The 20666-nt window shown below is 41.1% G+C and overlaps 3 protein-coding genes across 3 annotated transcripts; all 3 read right to left on the bottom strand.

Annotated features, from left to right (window-relative positions):
- Positions 1 to 1160: 1160 nt before the first annotated feature.
- LOC307235896 (protocadherin beta-18-like) lies at positions 1161 to 6142 on the bottom strand (the record flags this gene model as incomplete). Its single annotated transcript, XM_080008155.1, has 2 exons — positions 1161 to 1203; positions 3873 to 6142. The coding sequence occupies 2 exons, from the start codon at positions 6140 to 6142 to the stop codon at positions 1161 to 1163; spliced, it is 2313 nt and encodes a 770-aa protein (XP_079864281.1).
- Positions 6143 to 7877: 1735 nt separating this feature from the next.
- On the bottom strand, positions 7878 to 15233 carry LOC307235897 (protocadherin alpha-8-like; the record flags this gene model as incomplete). Its single annotated transcript, XM_080008156.1, has 3 exons — positions 7878 to 7883; positions 8325 to 10021; positions 14579 to 15233. The coding sequence occupies 3 exons, from the start codon at positions 15231 to 15233 to the stop codon at positions 7878 to 7880; spliced, it is 2358 nt and encodes a 785-aa protein (XP_079864282.1).
- Positions 15234 to 16781: 1548 nt separating this feature from the next.
- Positions 16782 to 19142, bottom strand: LOC307235898 (protocadherin beta-15-like; the record flags this gene model as incomplete). Its single annotated transcript, XM_080008157.1, has 1 exon — positions 16782 to 19142. One exon carries the CDS (start codon positions 19140 to 19142, stop codon positions 16782 to 16784), a length of 2361 nt encoding a protein of 786 aa, XP_079864283.1.
- Positions 19143 to 20666: the final 1524 nt, after the last annotated feature.

Raw genomic sequence — 20666 nt, forward strand, 5'->3', positions numbered from 1 at the left:
ATCGGGGTCATAGGCTCTGACCTTAGTCACCAAATGTCCTGCAGCCACATTTCGAGGAATCTCCTCCACACCTTCAGCAGAACCATTAGTGTTGACTGGATACAAGATAACTGGAGTGTTGTCGTTCTGGTCCAGAATGAACACGTTCACTGTGACGTTGCTGCTTAAAGATGGAGTTCCAGAGTCTGTTGCCAAAACGTGGAATTGAAAAGTTTTCAACGATTCAAAGTCAAAACTTTTTGAGGCCACTACATCTCCATTTTCAGAATTGATGTTTAAAAATGATATTATATTATTTTCTCCACCTCTAAAAATATGGTAGGAGATAAGTGCATTATTACCCTCGTCTTGATCAGATGCCTGCACTGTAAACACTGAGACTCCAGGAGTATTATTCTCAGTAACATAGAAAGTGTAGGGGCTCCTTGAAAACTGTGGCCTGTTATCATTCACGTCTGATACATCAATGTGCATTGTCATTTCAGATGACAAAGAGGGGTCACCTGCGTCTTTAGCAATTATTGTAACATCATATTGGGATTGTTTTTCTCGATCCAAAAATGCTTTGGTTACTACAGAGTACATGTTATTCTTTGAAGAGGGACTCAGTGTGAATGGAACATCTTGCTTTATAAAACACATAACTTTTCCGTTGATACCAGAGTCGGAATCTTTTACTGTAATTAATACCACTGTTGTTCCTGGTTTGGAATCTTCTGGGAGAGCTCGAGAAAAAGACGTCACTTCGATCTCCGGTGCATTGTCATTGACGTCAATTATATTAATGACGACGCTTTTGTCAGTTGTGAGTGGAGCTGCACCCTTGTCCGAGGCCTGGATATCAATTTCATATCTGCTTCTCTCTTCAAAGTCTAATAATCCTGAAACAATTATTTCCCCTGTTATTGGATTTAAATCAAAACGTGAACGTACCTTTCCATCCACGTCATTACCAAATGAGTACACAACCTCACCATTTAAACCTTCATCCGAATCTGTTGCATTTACTTGTATAATGGTTGTGCCTATAGGAGAATTTTCACGTACTTGAACGGAAAATGAGTCCTTAGTGAAGACTGGAAGGTTATCATTAACATCAAATACATCTATATTTATTCTCATTTCACCAGATCTTGGAGGTTTACCTCCATCAACAGCGGTCAGTAGTAGATCATGGGTTTTGACAGATTCTCTGTCCAGTGGCTTTTGGAGAATTAAAATAGGAGTTTTACCGTATTCTCCGCGATCTTTAACCTCCAAACGAAAATGTTCATTATTACTTAATTTATACTGCTGAACAGACAGTATGCCGCCGTCTGCATCGCGTGCAGCTTGTAACTGGAATCGCATTCCTGGTGATGCAGATTCAGGAATTTCTAATATTTTCTCATGTTCTGGAAAACTGGGAGAGTGATCGTTCACATCCAGTATTTCTACCGCGACATAATGGACCTCTAGTGGATTCTCCAAAACCGTCTTTAAGTCGATCAAGCAAACCTTGCTTCGCTCGCAGACCTCCTCTCTGTCAATCTTTCGCTTCACATACAATACACCATCCTCCTGGTTCAGATGGAAAGGGGGTTCTGTCGAGCCATACACGATGCGACATCCTCTGTCTTTCAGCGTGTTCTTATCCAATCCCAAATCCTTGGCAACGTTTCCAACAACCGTTCCTTCTTCCACTTCTTCAGAGATGGAATATCTCATGTCACCTAAAGCCCAGCTCCTCAGCGCAACCAAAGCAAAAACACAGACAACACGTCGCCATCGCTCTCTCCATGCCTGTTGTCCTCTTTGTTCCATTGTGGGACGATTCCCAAAATAAAATCCTCTACAACTAATATTCTTCAGCCATCAAATATTTGCTTGTCATTATCCTTGGGAAAATCACAGTCGTATCCAACGAAGCAAGAGAGATAACACGGAGCTCTGGTTTCACGTCGTTACTCCAACAAGGTTTGGAGATTGAGAAACACCAGGCACAACAACGGACGAGCCTTTCCGCTGTGGCGCATCGTTCAGAAGCATGGATTGCTTTTATACTGACACCGCGTGATTAGAAATAGCATTAAAGGACTGTTTTTTATTATAGAAATATGAGTCAAACAAACAATTATATCCATAAGATATATGCGGAGTATGTCCTAATGTCAGAAAAAGGAATATAATCCATTGTTAAAACGATTCAGCACCACGGGCAGCGACGTAAATGTTAAAGAAAAATGTTAGAACAGCGTGGCCTAATTTCGCACTGTACACTATCGAAACAAATGTTAATTATTGACAGGTTAAATTCCCAACCGTTGTCACAATAAGCACCCTCAATTTGATACGCATTAGGCCACGGACCCCTTTTGATGAGATTATTTTTTCTGGGACCACCATCTGAGTAGATTTTTATTGGATATATTTTTTTAGATATGATTTCCTCCAAACCACCTGTCTATACCATAGGAAGAGAACAGTGAAACTGACCAAAATAGGCACAATTATTCTGCTGAAGGCGTCCCACAAGTCCGCAGGCCACGCCCCCCGCAGCGGCCACACGCACAAAGCGGGGAATGCGGAAGCGGCAGTGCGGAGACGCGCCACAGCGTTGATATGGAAAGAAAGGTTTAGCAGCAACACACACAAAATTAAGAAAAAAAGAAGCAGTCTGAAAGGGATGCTTGTGCCTGTCTCCCGGGTTTCACGTCTTTCAAATGCAGAGAGACCGCTGCCAGGCAGACCCCGAAAGGGATTCACCAGATGTTTTAAAGTCTGGTCTGACGCTACGAGGGGGCAGGGAGCCGCCCAGTTTCAGTTGTATGGAGCCTGTCACAGAGGCTCCCAACCACCGGGGCATTTTCCACCGGGCCGCGAGAAGGCGGGTGGGATTTTTTTTTTAAGAGCGATTTCATGACGGCAAATATGAGTGGCAAAATCCGCGAGCGTAAGTGAGATCCACACGCGGGTATAGAGGAGCCACGCGCGCCTATTATTTCTGCGAGCGCTTTCACAGCACTCGCGCGCAGAATATCTCTCATAGCAAGCACTATTGTAGCGATTCTTGGAAAGCATCCCATAATGTCAAAAAATCGAAACGACTTTTTGATATATTTTTTGTCAATCGGCAAATGCAATAATAGAAATGGATTCGTGCATATTTCAACCACTTTGGAAACTCCCATTATAGATTATGGATTATGAATTCATCTGATGCATCTACAAAACCCGCAACTGCATATATGTATGAAAGTATGTATATGTATGTGACAAATAAACCTCTTGAATCTTGAACACAAAATACACAACATGTTATTATTTTGAGTAAAGTGTGTGGTTAGAAAATCACGGCATCGACCCCTATATACAATGCTCCAGTGGCTCTAATTCCTAGCTTTTGCTGCCACAAACAATTGTCTCTCGTATAAAAAAATCCAACCTGCTACATCTGCATGACAGAAAGATAATAAATTACATTTATTTGATATTTGTGCAACAGTAGAGTTTCAACCTCCGTTCTGCTTTACTTTATCTCTGGCAGGACTGTTAAAAGAAGACTGGACTTCAACATGTATTTTCTGAGACAGCTGTTGTGAAGTTTTTACATTATGACATGTTCCAATCAACAGCTCAAAAACCAGAGAACGGGAAACGATTAAAAAATAATTTACACCCAAACACAAAATTTTAGCCAATACAATCATGAAATCCATTACAGAATGGAATGTCTACAAAGGTAAAACACTCAATGCATCCACACACATGTAATCCCAGCCACAACTACTGTATGACTATCTGCAAAACATTTGAAGTATTTTAACTTGAGTAATTGCATTTCATCTAAAATCAGCATGTGGTGTTTTGGAGTTAGAAAGAATGTTCGGAACGTTTGTCTTACCTCTCTAGATGCAAGTCTCCTATCAGGGTGCACAAGAGTATTCCCATTGCTTCCTGGTACTATAGTAGAGCCAATACTCATCCTTGGTCCAACTAACATGTATCGCTTGTCTCCAGATCTGTACTGGATGCTGTGACACAGAGTCCCATCGTAATTTGGATCTTGTAAATGTTTTGAGGAATAGTCTGTGGTTTTGGAGCACTGCATTGCAACCAACACGATGATGCTTATGATAAAAAGTGCTGAAACGGATGCCAAAGTTATCATTAAATAAAATGTCAGGCCACTGTCCTCAATGTCATGTGCTGCACTCTTCACATCAGAAGCTGCAAACGCCTCTTTAGGCTCCACAACCTTGACAATCACAGTAGCTGTTGCTGAGAGTGAAACGTTCCCATTGTCTTTAACCAGTATGACCAGTTTATGTTCATCCTCGTCTGTCTCTGTGAATGAGCGAAGTGTTCTTATTTGTCCAGTATAGCGGTCCAGACCAAACAGATTGTGGTCTTTAACTTCTTGCAAAGAAAAAAGCAACCAGCCGTTGTATCCAATATCGGGGTCATAAGCTCTGACTTTAGTCACCAAATGTCCTGCAGCCACATTTCGAGGAATCTCCTCCACACCTTCAGCAGAACCATTAGTATTGACAGGATACAAGATAACTGGAGTGTTGTCGTTCTGGTCCAGAATGAACACGTTCACTGTGACGTTGCTGCTTAAAGATGGAGTTCCAGAGTCTGTTGCCAAAACGTGGAATTGAAAAGTTTTCAACGATTCAAAGTCAAAACTTTTTAAGGCCACTACATCTCCATTTTCAGAATTGATGTTTAAAAACGATATTAAATTGTTTTCTCCACCTCTAAAAATATGGTAGGAGATAAGTGCATTATTTCCCTCGTCTTGATCAGATGCCTGCACTGTAAACATTGAGACTCCAGGAGAATTATTCTCAGTAACATAGAAAGTGTAGGGGCTCCTTGAAAACTGTGGCCTGTTATCATTAACGTCTGATAGATCAATGTGCATTGTCATTTCAGATGATAAAGAGGGGTCACCTGCGTCTTTTGCAATTATTGTAACATCATATTGGGATTGTTTTTCTCGATCCAAAAATGCTTTGGTTACTACAGAGTACATGTTATTCTTTGAAGAGGGACTCAGTGTGAATGGAACATCTTGCTTTATAAAACACATAACTTTTCCGTTGATACCAGAGTCTGAATCTTTTACTGTAATCAATGCCACTGTTGTTCCTGGTTTGGAATCTTCTGGGAGAGCTCGAGAAAAAGACGTCACTTCGATCTCCGGTGCATTGTCATTGACGTCAATTACATTAATAATGACACTTTTGTCTGTTGTAAATATAGATGCGCCCCTGTCTGATGCCTGGATATCAATTTCATATCTGCTTCTCTCTTCAAAGTCTAAAATTCCTGAAACAATTAGTTCTCCTGTTTTTGGATTCAATTCAAAATGTGACCGCACTTTCCCTTCGACGTCATGACCAAATGAATAAACAACCTCACCATTTAAACCGTCGTCTGGATCTGTTGCATTTACTTGTATAATAGTTGTGCCTATAGCAGAATTTTCATTTACTTGAACAGAGTACGTGTCTTTTGTGAAAACCGGAGGATTATCATTAACATCTGATACATCTATATTTATTCTCATTTCACCAGATCTTGGAGGTTTACCTCCATCAATAGCGGTTAATAATAGATTATGAGTATTTTCAGATTCTCTATCCAATGGCTTTTGGAGAATTAAAATAGGGGTTTTACGGTTTTCGCCACGATCTTTAACCTCTAAGCGAAAATGTTCATTATTACTTAATTTATACTGCTGAACAGACAGTATGCCGCTGTCTGCATCGCGTGCAGCTTGCAACTGAAATCGCATTCCTGGTGATGCAGATTCAGAAATTTCTAATATTTTCTCTTTTTCTGGAAAACTGGGAGAGTGATCGTTCACATCCAGTATTTCTACCGCGACATAATGGACCTCTAGTGGATTCTCCAAAACCGTCTTTAAGTCGATCAAGCAAACCTTGCTTCGCTCGCAGACCTCCTCTCTGTCAATCTTTCGCTTCACATACAATACACCATCCTCCTGGTTCAGATGGAAAGGGGGTTCTGTCGAGCCATACACGATGCGACATCCTCTGTCTTTCAGCGTGTTCTTATCTAATCCCAAATCCTTGGCAACGTTTCCAACAACCGTTCCTTCTTCTACTTCTTCCGAGATGGAATATCTCATGTCACCTAAAGCCCAGCTCCTCAGCGCAACCAAAGCAAAAATATAGACAACACGTCGCCATCGCTCTCTCCATGCCTGTTGTCCTCTTTGTTCCATTGTGGGACGATTCCCAAAATATAATCCTCTACAACTAATATTCTTCAGCCATGAAATATTTGCTGGTCATTTTCCTTGGGAAAATCACAGTCGTATCCAACGGAGCAAGAGAGAAAACACGGAGCCGAGATTTCACGTCGTTACTCCAACAAGGTTTGGAGATTTAGAAACACCAGGCACAACAAGGGACGAGCCTTTCCGCTGTGGCGCATCGTTCAGAAGCATGGATTGCTTTTATACTGACACCGTGTGATTTGAAAAGGCATTACAGGACTGTGTTTTACTTTGGAAAAAATAAGTCAAACAAACAATTATGTTCACTATACATGGGCGAAGTACGCCTTCATGTAACGAAAAGGAATAAAATCCGTTGTTAAAACGATTCAGCACCCCGGACAGCGACGGAAATGTTTCAGAAAAATGTTAGAACAGCGTGGCCTAATTTCGCACTGTACACTATCGAAACAAAAGTTTATAATAGACAGGTTAAATTCCCAACCGTTGTCACAATAAGCACCCTCAGATTTGATACGCATTAGGCCACGGACCCCATAAAATGAGATTATTTTTCTGGGACCAGCATCTACGAAGATTTTTATTGGATATTTATTATTAGATATGATTTACCCCAAACCACCTACTCATACTATAGGGAGAGAACAGTGAAATGGATTAAAATATATAGGCGTTATTGCCCATTCTCTGGTGGGGTTAAGACTTGCAAAATCAAATAATGTTAAAGTTGAACATCTAATAACTTTGCTGGGGACCCCCTGGAACCTCTTGAAGTACTCCTGGTGGGACCCCGGGCCCCGAAATGAGAACCACCGGTGCACGCTCTGCACTGCCTCTAGGAAAACAGTGATACTTCGTTAGCCAATGGGTAAGGCGTCCGCTGATGACGTCGCACAAGTCCGCAGCCACGCGCACAAAGCGTAGGACGCGGGAGCGGCAGTGCGGTTATGCGCCACAGCGTTCATATGGAAACTTTTAGCAGTAACACACAAACAAACAAACAAAAAAAAATGGAAGCAATCAGAAAAAAAAAGTCTGCTGCAGACGTGTCTTGATTGAATTGGACCCAAATCACCACCGGGATGGTTTTGCCTGTCTTATGGGTTTCACGCCATTCGCAGGCAGAGAGACAGCTGCCAGGCAGACACAGGCGATCTCATGACTGCATAAATCAGTGGCAAAATCCGCAAGCGTAAATGAGATCCACACGCGAGGATGGAGAGGAGCTGCGCGCAAAACTCAATCAGCCGCGAACGCATGTCATTTTTGCGAGCGCTTTCACAGCATTCGCGCGCAGAATATCCCCGCTCGCGTGAGCAATGTTGTAGCGATTCTTGGAAAGCATCCCATAATGACAAAATATCGAAACGACTTGTCTTTTATATTTATGTTTTTTAATTCGGCAAATGCAATAAAATAATTATTGCATTTTTCATCCACTTTGGAAACTCCCATTATGGATTCAACAAATGCATCTACAAAATACACCACATGTTATTATTTTGAGTAAAAAGTGAGTGGTTAGAAAATCATGGCATCCATCCCTATATACAATGTTCCACTGGCTTTAATTCCTGGTTTTTGCTGCCCAAAACAATTGTCTTTAGTATAAAACTCCACCCTGCTACACCTGTACGACAAAAAGACAACACATAACATTTATTTGAGTGTTGTGCAATAGTAGATGTTCAACCTCTGTTCTGCTTTACTTTATCTCTGACAGAACTGTTAAAAGAAGATCAAACTTGAACATATATTTTCTGGGACTACTGTTGTGAAGTTTTTATATTATGACATGTTCCAATGAACAGCTCGGAAACCAGAGAACGAGCAGGATTAAAAAATAATTTGTACATTGTATTCATTTTATACAATCATGAAATAATCACAGAATGAAATGTCTACAAAAGTAAAATACTCAATGCATCGGCACATGTAAACTCAGCTCCAACCACTGTATGACTATCTGCCAAACATTTTAAATATTGTAACTTTAGTAATTGTATTTGATCTAAAATCAGAATGTGGTGTTTTGGAGGTATAAAGAATGTTCGGGAAACATTTGTCTTACCTCTCCAGATGCAAGTCTCCTATCAGGGTGCACAAGAGTATTCCCATTGCTTCCTGGAACTATAGTAGAGCCAATACTCATTCTGGGTCCAACTAACATGTAGCGCTTCTCTCCAGATCTGTACTGGATGCTGTGACACAGAGTCCCATCGTAATTTGGATCTTGTAAATGCTTTGAGGAATAGTCTGTGGTTTTGGAGCACTGCATTGCAATCAACACAATGATGCTTATGATAAAAAGTGCTGAAACAGATGCCAAAGTTATCATTAAATAAAATGTCAGGCCACTGTCCTCAATGTCATTTGTTGCACTCTTCACATCAGAAGCTGCAAACGCCTCTTTGGGCTCCACAACCTTGACAATCACAGTAGCTGTTGCTGAGAGCGACACGTTCCCATTGTCTTTAACCAGTATGACCAGTTTATGTTCAGCCTCGTCTGTGTCTGTGAATGAGCGAAGGGTTCTTATCTGTCCAGTATAGCGGTCCAGAACAAATAGACTGTGGTCTTTAACTTCCTGCAAAGAAAATAGCAACCAGCCGTTGTATCCAATATCGGGGTCATAAGCTCTGACCTTAGTTACCAAATGTCCTGCAGCCACATTTCGAGGAATCTCCTCCACACCTTCAGCAGAACCATTAGTGTTGACAGGATACAAGATAACTGGAGTGTTGTCGTTCTGGTCCAGAATGAACACGTTCACTGTGACGTTGCTGCTTAAAGATGGAGTTCCAGAGTCTGTTGCCAAAACGTGGAACTTAAAAGTTTTTAAAGATTCAAAGTCAAAACTTTTTAAGGCCACGACATCTCCATTTTCAGAATTTATATTTAAAAATGATATTAAATTGTTTTCTCCACCTCTAAAAATATGGTAGGAGATAAGTGCATTATTTCCCTCGTCTTGATCAGATGCCTGCACTGTAAACACTGAGACTCCAGGAGAATTATTCTCAGGTACATAGAAAGTGTAGGGGCTCCTTGAAAACTGTGGCCTGTTATCATTCACGTCCGATACATCAATGTGCATCGTCTTTTCAGATGACAAAGAGGGGTCACCTGCGTCTTTAGCAATTATTGTAACATCATACTGAGATTGTTTTTCTCGATCCAAAAATGCTTTGGTTACTACAGAGAACATATTATTTTTTGAGGATGGATTGAGAGTGAATGGAACATCTTGCTTTATAAAACACATAACTTTTCCGTTGATACCAGAGTCTGAATCCTTTACTGTAATTAATGCCACTGTGGTTCCTGGTTTAGAATCTTCTGGGAGAGCTTGAGAAAAAGACGTCACTTCGATGTCCGGTGCGTTGTCATTGACGTCAATTATATTAATAATGACGCTTTTGTCTGCTGTGATTGGTGCTGCACCCTTGTCTGATGCCTGGATATCAATTTCATATCTGCTTCTCTCTTCAAAGTCTAATAATCCTGAAACAATTATTTCTCCTGTTATTGGATTTAACTGAAAATGTAAATGTATTTCACCATCCACGTCATGACCAAATGAGTACACAACCTCACCATTTGAACCTTCATCCGGATCGGTTGCATTTACTTGTATAATAGTTGTACCTATAGGAGAATTTTCATTGACTAGAACCGAGTATGAGTCAGTTGTGAAGACTGGAGGATTATCATTAACATCTAATACATCTATATTTATTCTCATTTCACCGGATCTTGGAGGTTTACCTCCATCAATAGCGGTTAATAATATATTATGAGTTTTGACAGATTCTCTATCCAGTGACTTTTGGAGAATTAAAATGGGAGTTTTACGGTCTTCTCCGCGGTCTTTAACCTCCAAACGAAAATATTCGTTATTACTTAATTTATACTGCTGAACAGACAATATGCCGCTGTCTGCATCGCGTGCAGCTTGTAACTGAAACCGCAATCCCACTGACACAGATTCAGAAATTTCTAACAATTTCTCATTTTCTGGAAAACCGGGAGAGTGATCGTTCACATCCAGTATTTCTACCGCGACATAATGGACCTCGAGTGGATTCTCCAAAACCGTCTTTAAGTCGATCAAGCAAACCTTAGTTCGCTCGCAGACCTCCTCTCTGTCAATCTTTCGCGTCACATACAATACACCATCCTCCTGGTTCAGATGGAAAGGGGGTTCTGTCGAGCCATACACGATGCGACATCCTCTGTCTTTCAGCGTGTTCTGATCTAATCCCAAATCCTTGGCAACGTTTCCAACAACCGTTCCTTCTTCCACTTCTTCAGAGATGGAATATCTCATGTCACCTAAAGCCCAGCTCCTCAGCGCAACCAAAGCAAAAACACAGACAACACGTCGCCATCGCTCTCTCCATGCCTGTTGTCCTCTTTGTTCCATTGTGGGAGGATTCCCAAAATAAAATCCTCTACAACTAATATTCTTCAGCCATCAAATATTTGCTTATCATTATCCTTGGGAAAATCACAGTCGTATCCAACGGAGCTAGAGAGAAAAAACACGGAGCTCAGGTTTCACGTCGTTACTCCAACAAGGTTTGGAGATTTAGAAACACCAGGCACAACAAGAGACGAGCCTTTCCGCTGTGGCGCATCGTTCAGAAGCATGGATTGCTTTTATACTGACACCGTGTGATTAGAAATAGCATTACAGGACTGTGTTTTACTTTGGAAAAATAAGTCAAACAAACGATTACATTGATTATATATAGGCTGAGTAAGTGCTCATGTAACAAAATGGAATAACACCCATTGTTAAAACGATTCAGCACCACGGGCAGCGACGGAAATGTTTAAGAAAAATGTTAGAACAGCGTGGCCTAATTTCGCACTGTACACTATCGACACAAAATTTTATTATAGACAGGTTAAATTCTCAACCGTTGTCACATTAAGCACCCTCAATTTGATACACATTAGGCCACGGACCCCATCTGATGAGATTATTTTTCTGGGACCACCATCTGAGAAGGTTTTTATTAGATATTTATTATTAGATATGATTTACTCCAAACCACCTAGTCATACTATAGGGAGAGAACAGTGAAACTTATCAAAATAGGCACAATTGTTCATTCACTAATGGGGTTAAATCTTATAAAATGAAATAATGTTGAAGTTGAACAACTAATAACTTTGCTGGGCCCCACTGGAACCTCTTGAAGTATTCCTGGTGGGACCCCGGGCCCCACGTTGAGAACCACCGGTGGCACTCTGTGCCTACTCTGTTGGAAAACAGTGATACTTCGTTTGCCAATGGGTAAGGCGTCTGCTGATGACGTCACACTGGTCCGCAGGCCCCGCCCCCCGCATGGGAACAGTGCCGCTCTGCAGCCGCGGGCACGAAGCTGAGCATGCGGGGGGCTGCAAGTGTGGTGAGGCGCCACAGCGTTCATGAGGAAAGAAAGGTTTAGCAGCAACACACAAACAAACAAACAAAAAAAGAAGCAGTCAGAAAGGGATGGTTGTGCCCGTCTTATGGGTTCCACGTCTTTCAGCTGCATGGAGACCGCTGCCCGGCAGACACTTAAAGGGTGGACCAGACGTTTTAAACTCTGGGCTGGCGCCACGAGGGGGCAAGGGGGACAGGTTAAGTTTTAGGGAGCCTGTCACAGAGGTTCCCAACCGCCGGGGCGTTTGCGACCGGGCCGTGAGATGGCGGGTGGGATTTTTTTTTCAGAAATGATCTCAAGACGGCAAATATCAGTGTCCAAATCCGCGAGCGTAAATGAGATCGACACGCAAGGATGTCGAGGAGTCGCGCACGATTGTTATTTTTGCGAGGGCTGTCGCAGCCCTCGCGCGCAAAATATCTCTGCTCGCGCGAGCAATATTGTAGCGATTCTTGGAAAGCATCCCATAATGTCAAAGTATAGAAAAGACTTGATATGTATTTTCATTCGGCAAATGCAATAAAATAAATGTATCAGTGCATTTTTCAACCACTTTGGAAACTCCCCTTCTGGATTCCGGTAATGCATCTACAAAATACATATGTTATTTTGAGTAAACTGTGTGGTTTGAGAATCATGGCATCCATCCCCATATACAATGTTTCATGGGCTTTAATTCCTGGTTTTTGCTGCCTCAAACAGTTGTCTCTAGTTTAAAAACAATTCCAACCCGCTCCATCTGCATGACAAAAATATAATAATTTACATTTATTTGAGTGTTGTGCAGCAGTAGATGTTCAACATCCGTTCTGCTTTACTCTATCTCTGGCAGTAGTGTTAAAATAAGATCGAATTTGAATATGAATATTCTGGGACAACTGTTGTGAAATGTTTAGATTATGACATGTTCCAATCAACACCTCGGAAACCAAATGAAGGAAGACGATAAAAAAAACAATGGACACTGAAACACAAAATCTTAACAAAAGCATTCAGGGAAACCATCACAGAATGAAATGTCTACAAAGATATAACATTCAGTGCATCCAAAAACATGTAATCCCAGCCACCACCACTATATGACTATCTGAAAAAAATTTAAAATATTGTAACTTTAGCAATTGTATTTGATCCAAAATCAGCGTGTGGTGTTTTGGAGTTAGAAAGAACGTTCAGAACGTTTCTCTTACCTCTCCAGATGCAAGTCTCCTATCAGGATGCACAAGAGTATTCCCATTGCTTCCTGGTACTATAGTAGAGCCAATACTCATTCTGGGTCCAACTAACATGTACCGCTTGTCTCCAGATCTGTACTGGATGCTGTGACACAGAGTCCCATCGTAATTTGGATCTTGTAAATGCTTTGAGGAATAGTCTGTGGTTTTGGAGCACTGCATTGCAATCAACACAATGATGCTTATTATAAAAAGTGCTGAAACAGATGCCAAAGTTATCATTAAATAAAATGTCAGGCCACTGTCCTCAATATCATTTGTTGCACTCTTCACATCAGCAGCTGCAAACGCCTCTTTGGGCTCCACAACCTTGACAATCACAGTAGCTGTTGCTGAGAGCGACACGTTCCCATTGTCTTTAACCAGTATGACCAGTTTATGTTCAGCCTCGTCTGTGTCTGTGATTGAGCGAAGTGTTCTTATCTGTCCAGTATAGCGGTCCAGAACAAATAGACTGTGGTCTTTAACTTCCTGCAAAGAAAATAGCAACCAGCCGTTGTATCCAATATCGGGGTCATAAGCTCTGACCTTAGTCACCAAATGTCCTGCAGCCACATTTCGAGGAATCTCCTCCACACCTTCAGCAGAACCATTAGTGTTGACAGGATACAAGATAACTGGAGTGTTGTCGTTCTGGTCCAGAATGAACACGTTCACTGTGACATTGCTGCTTAAAGATGGAGTCCCAGAGTCTGTTGCCAAAACATGGAACTTAAAAGTTTTCAAAGATTCAAAGTCAAAACTTTTTAAGGCCACTACATCTCCATTTTCAGAATTTATATTCAAAAATGATATTAAATTGTTTTCTCCACCTCTAAAAATATGGTAGGAGATAAGTGCATTATTACCCTCGTCTTGATCAGATGCCTGCACTGTAAACACTGAGACTCCAGGTGAGTTATTCTCTGGAATATAGAAGGTGTAGGGGCTCCTTGTAAAGTGTGGCCTGTTATCATTCACATCTGATACATCAATGTGCATTGTCTTTTCAGATGACAAAGAGGGGTCACCTGCGTCTTTAGCAATTATTGTAACATCATAATGAGTTTGTTTCTCTCGATCGAAAAATGCTTTGGTTACTACAGAGTACATGGTTTTTTTTGAGGATGGATTGAGTGTGAATGGAACATCTTGCTTTATAAAACACATAACTTTTCCATTGAGACCAGAGTCTGAATCCTTTACTGTAATTAATGCCACTGTTGTTCCTGGTTTGGAATCTTCTGGGAGAGCTCGAGAAAAGGACGTCACTTCGATCTCAGGTGCATTGTCATTGACGTCAATTATATTAATAATGACGCTTTTGTCTGTTGTGAGTGGAGGAGCACCCTTGTCTAATGCCTGGATATAAATTTCATATCTGCTTCTCGATTCAAAGTCTAATATTCCGGAAACAATTACTTCTCCTGTTATTGGATTTAATTCAAAAAGTGACCGTACCTTTCTGTCTGCATCATTACCAAGTGAGTACACAACCTCACCATTTAAACTTTCATCCGGATCTGTTGCATTTACTTGTATAATAGTTGTGCCTATAGGAGAATTTTCATTTACTTGAACAGAGTATGAGTCTTTTGTGAAGACTGGAGGGTTATCATTAACATCTGATACATCTATATTTATTCTCATTTCACCAGATCTTGGAGGTTTACCGCCATCAACAGCGGTCAGAAATAGATAATGGGTTTTGACAGATTCTCTGTCCAGTGGTTTTTGGAGAATTAAAATAGGAGTTTTACCGTATTCTCCGCGATCTTTAACCTCCAAACGAAAATGTTCGTTCGCACTTAATTTATACTGCTGAACAGACAGTATGCCGCTATCTGCATCACTCGCGGCTTGCAACTGAAACCGCGTTCCGATCAAGGCAGATTCAGAAATTTCTAACAATTTCTCATTTTCTGGGAAACTGGGAGAGTGATCGTTGACATCCAGGACTTCTACCGCGACATAATGGACCTCTAGTGGATTCTCCAAAATCGTCTTTAAATCGACCAAGCAAACCTTGCTTCGCTCGCAGACCTCCTCTCTGTCAATCTTTCGCTTCACATACAATACACCATCCTCCTGGTTCAGATGGAAAGGGGGTTCTGTCGAGCCATACACGATGCGACATCCTCTGTCTTTCAGCGTGTTCTGATCTAATCCCAAATCCTTTGCAACGTTTCCAACAACCGTTCCCTCTTCTACTTCTTCGGAGATTGAATATTTTATCTGAGCAAAGCAGCTCCTCAGCGCAACCAAAGCAAAAATACAGACAACACGTCGCCATCGCTCTCTCCATGCCTGTTGTCCTCTTTGTTCCATTGTGGGACGTTTCCCAAAAATTAAATCCTCTACAACTAATATTCTTCAGTCATGAAATATTTCCTGGTCATATTCCTTGGGAAAATCACAGTCATATCCAACGGAGCTAGAGAGAAAACACGGAGCTCAGGTTTCACGTCCTGACTCCAACAAGGTTTGGAGATTTAGAAACACCAGGCACAACAAGGGACGAGCCTTTCCGCTGTGGCGCATCGTTCAGAAGCATGGATTGCTTTTATACTGACACCGTGTGATTTGAAAAAGCATTACAGGACTGTGTTTTTTTTTCGTTTCAGGCAAGAATAAATCAAACAAAGAAGTATATTTTAATTATAGGTGGAGTACGCGTTCATGTAACGAAAAGGAATTTACAACCCATTGTTAAAACGATTCAGCACAGCGGACAGCGACGATGGTGTCGCCAGGCGTTGTTGGTATTTGACGAAACCTCTAACGTGACATTGTGCAATTTATTTTCTTTTATTTATAGAGATATATTTTTTGAGTGTTTCTGCTTTGCTCAAGAATTCATATGCTGTGTGATCCGTGGTTTTTAACGGTGTAACATCCATCGATAGGAATCGCAAATCGGTTTGAACGTTAAACCTGCGCCTACATCGATACGCGGACCTCTGGATGATGTACCGTGAAGAGTCGATGGCCCGATTCTAAAGTTAGGAATCCTCTCCCTCTACCCCCCCCCCTCTCTCTTTCTCTCTGTCTCTCTCGCTCTCTCTCTCTCTCTATCGCTCTCTCTCTCCACTCCTCCCCCTTCTCTCTCTCTCTCTCTCTACGCACACACCCGTGCCAGATCGCGCGCACAATCCCTCTCGCGAGACTTGTGAACCGCTGGCAGAAAAAGATATTTTGACTCACAATTTACAATACCTCAATTCATCCAGGGTCATGACAATAATAGATTATGTATTACTTTATGAGAATCCCAATATATAAGATATCATTAGATATAAATGCCAGAGGTAAGCAATGCCCTTTTTATAGTATTGGCTTGTTTTAATTTATGATGGAAATTGAAAATCTAGTGTTAAGAACTGTATACGATTGCATCGTATAGCATAGCATCGAATCGTTCTGTACAAAATGTATTGTCCCATGGTCCATGTACGAATACAATTGTCTGACACATAAAAAATCCAACCTGCTACATCTGCATAACAGAAAGAAATTACATTTATTTGAGTTTTGTGCAGCAGTAGTAGTTCCACTTCCATTCTGCTACAGCCTATCTCTGTCAGGACTGTTAAAAGAAGGTGGAACTTGAACATGAACAATCAACAGCTCGAAAAAAAAAAATGTGAAAAAAATATGCACCGAAAAACCAAATATTGGAAAATGCAACCAGGACATCCTTCACAGAGTGCAATGGCTACAAATGAAAAACATTCAATTCATCCACACACATGTATACCCAGCCACAACCACTATATGACTATTTGCAAAACAATTGAAATATTTTAATTTTATTAATTGTTTATGATCTAAAATCAGAATGTGGTGTTTTAGGATTAGAAAGAATGTTCCGAACGTTTATCTTACCTCTCCAGATGTAAGTCTCCTATCAGGGTGCACAAGAGTATTCCCATTGCTTCCTGGAACTATGGTAGAGCCAATACTCATTCTGGGTCCAACTAACATGTACCGCTTGTCTCCAGATCTGTACTGGATGCTGTGACACAGAGTCCCATCGTAATTTGGATCTTGTAAATGCTTTGAGGAATAGTCTGTGGTTTTGGAGCACTGCATTGCAATCAACACAATGATGCTTATGATAAAAAGGGCTGAAACAGATGCCAAAGTTATCATTAAATAAAATGTCAGACCACTGTCCTCAATGTCATTTGTTGCACTCTTCACATCAGAAGCTGCAAACGCCTCTTTGGGCTCCACAACCTTGACAATCACAGTAGCTGTTGCTGAGAGTGACACGTTCCCATTGTCTTTAACCAGTATGACCAGTTTATGTTCAGCCTCGTCTGTCTCTGTGAATGAGCGAAGTGTTCTTATCTGTCCAGTATAGCGGTCCAGGCCAAACAGATTGTGGTCTTTTACTTCTTGAAAAGAAAATAGCAACCAGCCATTGTATCCAATATCGGGGTCAAAAGCTCTGACTTTAGTCACAAAATATCCGGGGGCCACATTTCGAGGAATCTCCTCCACACCTTCAGCAGAACCATTAGTATTGACAGGATGCAAGATAACTGGAGTGTTGTCGTTCTGGTCCAGAATGAACACGTTCACTGTGACGTTGCTACTTAAAGGTGGAGTTCCAGAGTCTGTTGCCAAAACGTGGAATTTAAAAGTTTTCAAAGTTTCAAAGTCAAAACTTTTTAATGCCACTATGTCTCCATTTTCAGAATTTATATTTAAAAAGGATATTAAATTGTTTTTTCCACCTCTAAAAATATGGTAGGAGATAAGTGCATTTTTACCCTCGTCTTGATCAGATGCCTGCACTGTAAACACTGAGACTCCAGGAGAATTATTCTCAGTAACATAGAAAGTGTAGGGGCTCCTTGAAAATTGAGGCCTGTTATCATTCACATCTGATACATCAATGTGCATCGTCTTTTCAGATGACAAAGAGGGGTCACCTGCATCTTTTGCAATTATTGTAACATCATAATGAGATTGTTTTTCTCGATCCAAATGTATTTTGGTTACTACAGAGTACATGTTATTCTGTACAGATGGGCTCAGCGTAAAATGGTCATCTTGCTTTATAAAACACAAAACTTTACCATTGAGACCAGAGTCTGAATCCTTTACTGTAATTAATGCCACTGTTGTTCCTGGTTTGGAATCTTCTGGGAGAGCGCGAGAAAAAGACGTCACTTCGATCTCCGGTGCATTGTCATTGAGGTCAATTATATTAATAACGAAGCTTTTGTCTGTTGTGAGTGGAGCTGCACCCTTGTCAGACGCCTGGATATCAATTTCATATTGGCTTCTCTCTTCAAAATCTAAGGTTCCTAAAACAATTATTTCCCCTGTTATTGGGTTTAATTCAAAATGTGAACGTACATTACCATCCACGTCATTACCAAATGAGTACACAACCTGACTATTTGAACCTTCATCCGGATCGGTTGCATTTACTTGCATTACAGTTGTACCTATAGCAGAATTTTCATTAACTTCAACAGAGTACGAGTCCTTGGTGAAGACTGGAGGATTATCATTAACATCTAATACAACTATATTTATTCTCATTTCACCGGATCTTGGCGGTTTACCTCCATCAATAGCGGTTAATAATATGTTATGAGTTTTGTCCGTTTCTCTGTCCAGTGGTTTTTGGAGAATCAAAAGGGGAGTTTTACGGTCTTGACCACGGTCCTTTACCTCCAAACGAAAATGTTCATTATTACTTAATTTGTACTGCTGAACAGACAGTATGCCGCTATCTGCATCGCGTGCAGCTTGCAACTGAAATCGCATTCCTGGTGATGCGGATTCAGAAATTTCTAATATTTTCTCATTTTCCGGAAAACTGGGAGAGTGATCGTTCACATCCAGTATTTCTACCGCTACATAATGGACCTCTAGTGGATTCTCCAAAACCGTCTTTAAGTCGATCAAGCAAACCTTGCTTCGCTCGCAGACCTCCTCTCTGTCAATCTTTCGCGTCACATACAATACACCATCCTCCTGGTTCAGATGGAAAGGGGGTTCTGTCGAGCCATACACGATGCGACATCCTCTCTCTTTCAGCGTGTTCTGATCTAATCCCAAATCCTTGGCAACGTTTCCAACAACCGTTCCTTCTTCTACTTCTTCAGAAATGGAATATTTTGTTTGAGCAAAGCAGCTCCTCAGCGCAACCAAAGCAAAAATACAGACAAAACGTCGCCATCGCTCTCTCCATGCCTGCTGTCCTCTTTGTTCCATTGTGGGACGATTCCCAAAATAAAATCCTCTACAACTAATATTCTTCAGCCACGAATTTTTTCCTGGTCATAATCCTTGGGAAAATCACAGTCGTATCCAACGGCACCAGAGAGAAAACACGGAGCCGAGGTTTCACGTCGTTACTCCAACAAGGCTTTGAGATTTAGAAACACCAGGCACAACAAGGGACGAGCCTTTCAGCTGTGGCGCATCGTTCAGAAGCATGGATTGCTTTTATACTGACACCGTGTGATGAGAAAATGCATTACAGGACTGTGTTTTTCTTCGGCAAAAATAAGTCAAACCAAGAAGTATATTCCTTATAAATAGGTGTAGTACGCATTAATGTAACGAAAAGGAATAAAATCCATTGTTAAAACGATTCAGCACCACGGACAGCGACGATGTTGGCGCCTGGAGTTTTACAAAAGACACAAAAGCTTCCAAAGTGACCTTGTGCAAGTTATTTGGTTTTACTTATTTATATATATTTTTTAAGTGTTTCTGCGACGCTCTCATATGTTGTGTGATCCTTGTTTTTTATGGTGTAACATTCACCGACACGAATCGCTAATCGGTTTTAACGTTAAAGATGCGCCTACATCGGTACGCGGACCTCTGGATCACGTACCATGAAGGGTCGATGGCATGATTCTAAAGTTATGAATCGTCTGTCTCTCTGTCTCTCTCTCTCTCTCTCTCTCTCCCTCTCTCTCTCTCTCTCTGTCTCTCTCTGTCTCTGTCTCTCTCTGTCTCTCTCTCTCTCGCTCTCTATCTCTCTCTCTCTCCACACACACACCCGCACCAGATCGCGCGCGTACATTCCCTCTCGCGAGACTTGTGAACCGCCCGCAGTAAAACATATTTTGACTCACAATTAACAATACTCCAACGCATCCAGGGTCATTACAATATAAGTTGATATATTACAATATCAGAATCCCAATATATAATATATCATTATATATAAATGACAAAGTTAAGCAATGCCACATTTAAAGTACTGGCTTATTTTAATTTATAATAGAAAATTAATAACTAGTGTTAAGAACTGTATAAGATTGTATCGTAGCCCATGTCTGAATCAGATTGTCTTATTAGGAAGAGATGCACACCCCAAGTGGTTTTGTACGATAGTGAGCTGTCGAGTGAGCATTATTCAGATAATACATCGACATGATGACAATACAGTAATCATCTGATACAGCATCACACTGCACTGCAGGGATGGACGATATTTACCAACAGCGAAATAACCAAAGCACAAAATCCAAGAAAGCCTGACCTTCTTCATCCGAGGACTCCACACGTTGATGGCTGTCTCTACCAACAACAGTGTCTGAGCCTCAGTGTTGTTTTTCTGACTAAACTGCCTGTGTGGTTTTGTAAAATCCTGGCATCCATCCCTATATACAAAGTTCCAGTGGCTTTAAATCCTGGAATTTGCTGCCCCAAACATTTGTCTCCAGTATGAAAAATCCAACCTACGTACACCTGCATGACAGAAAGATAATAAGAAATTAC

The sequence above is a fragment of the Zeus faber genome (assembly GCF_960531495.2).
Source record: "Zeus faber genome assembly, chromosome: 10".
Taxonomy (NCBI): domain Eukaryota; kingdom Metazoa; phylum Chordata; class Actinopteri; order Zeiformes; family Zeidae; genus Zeus; species Zeus faber.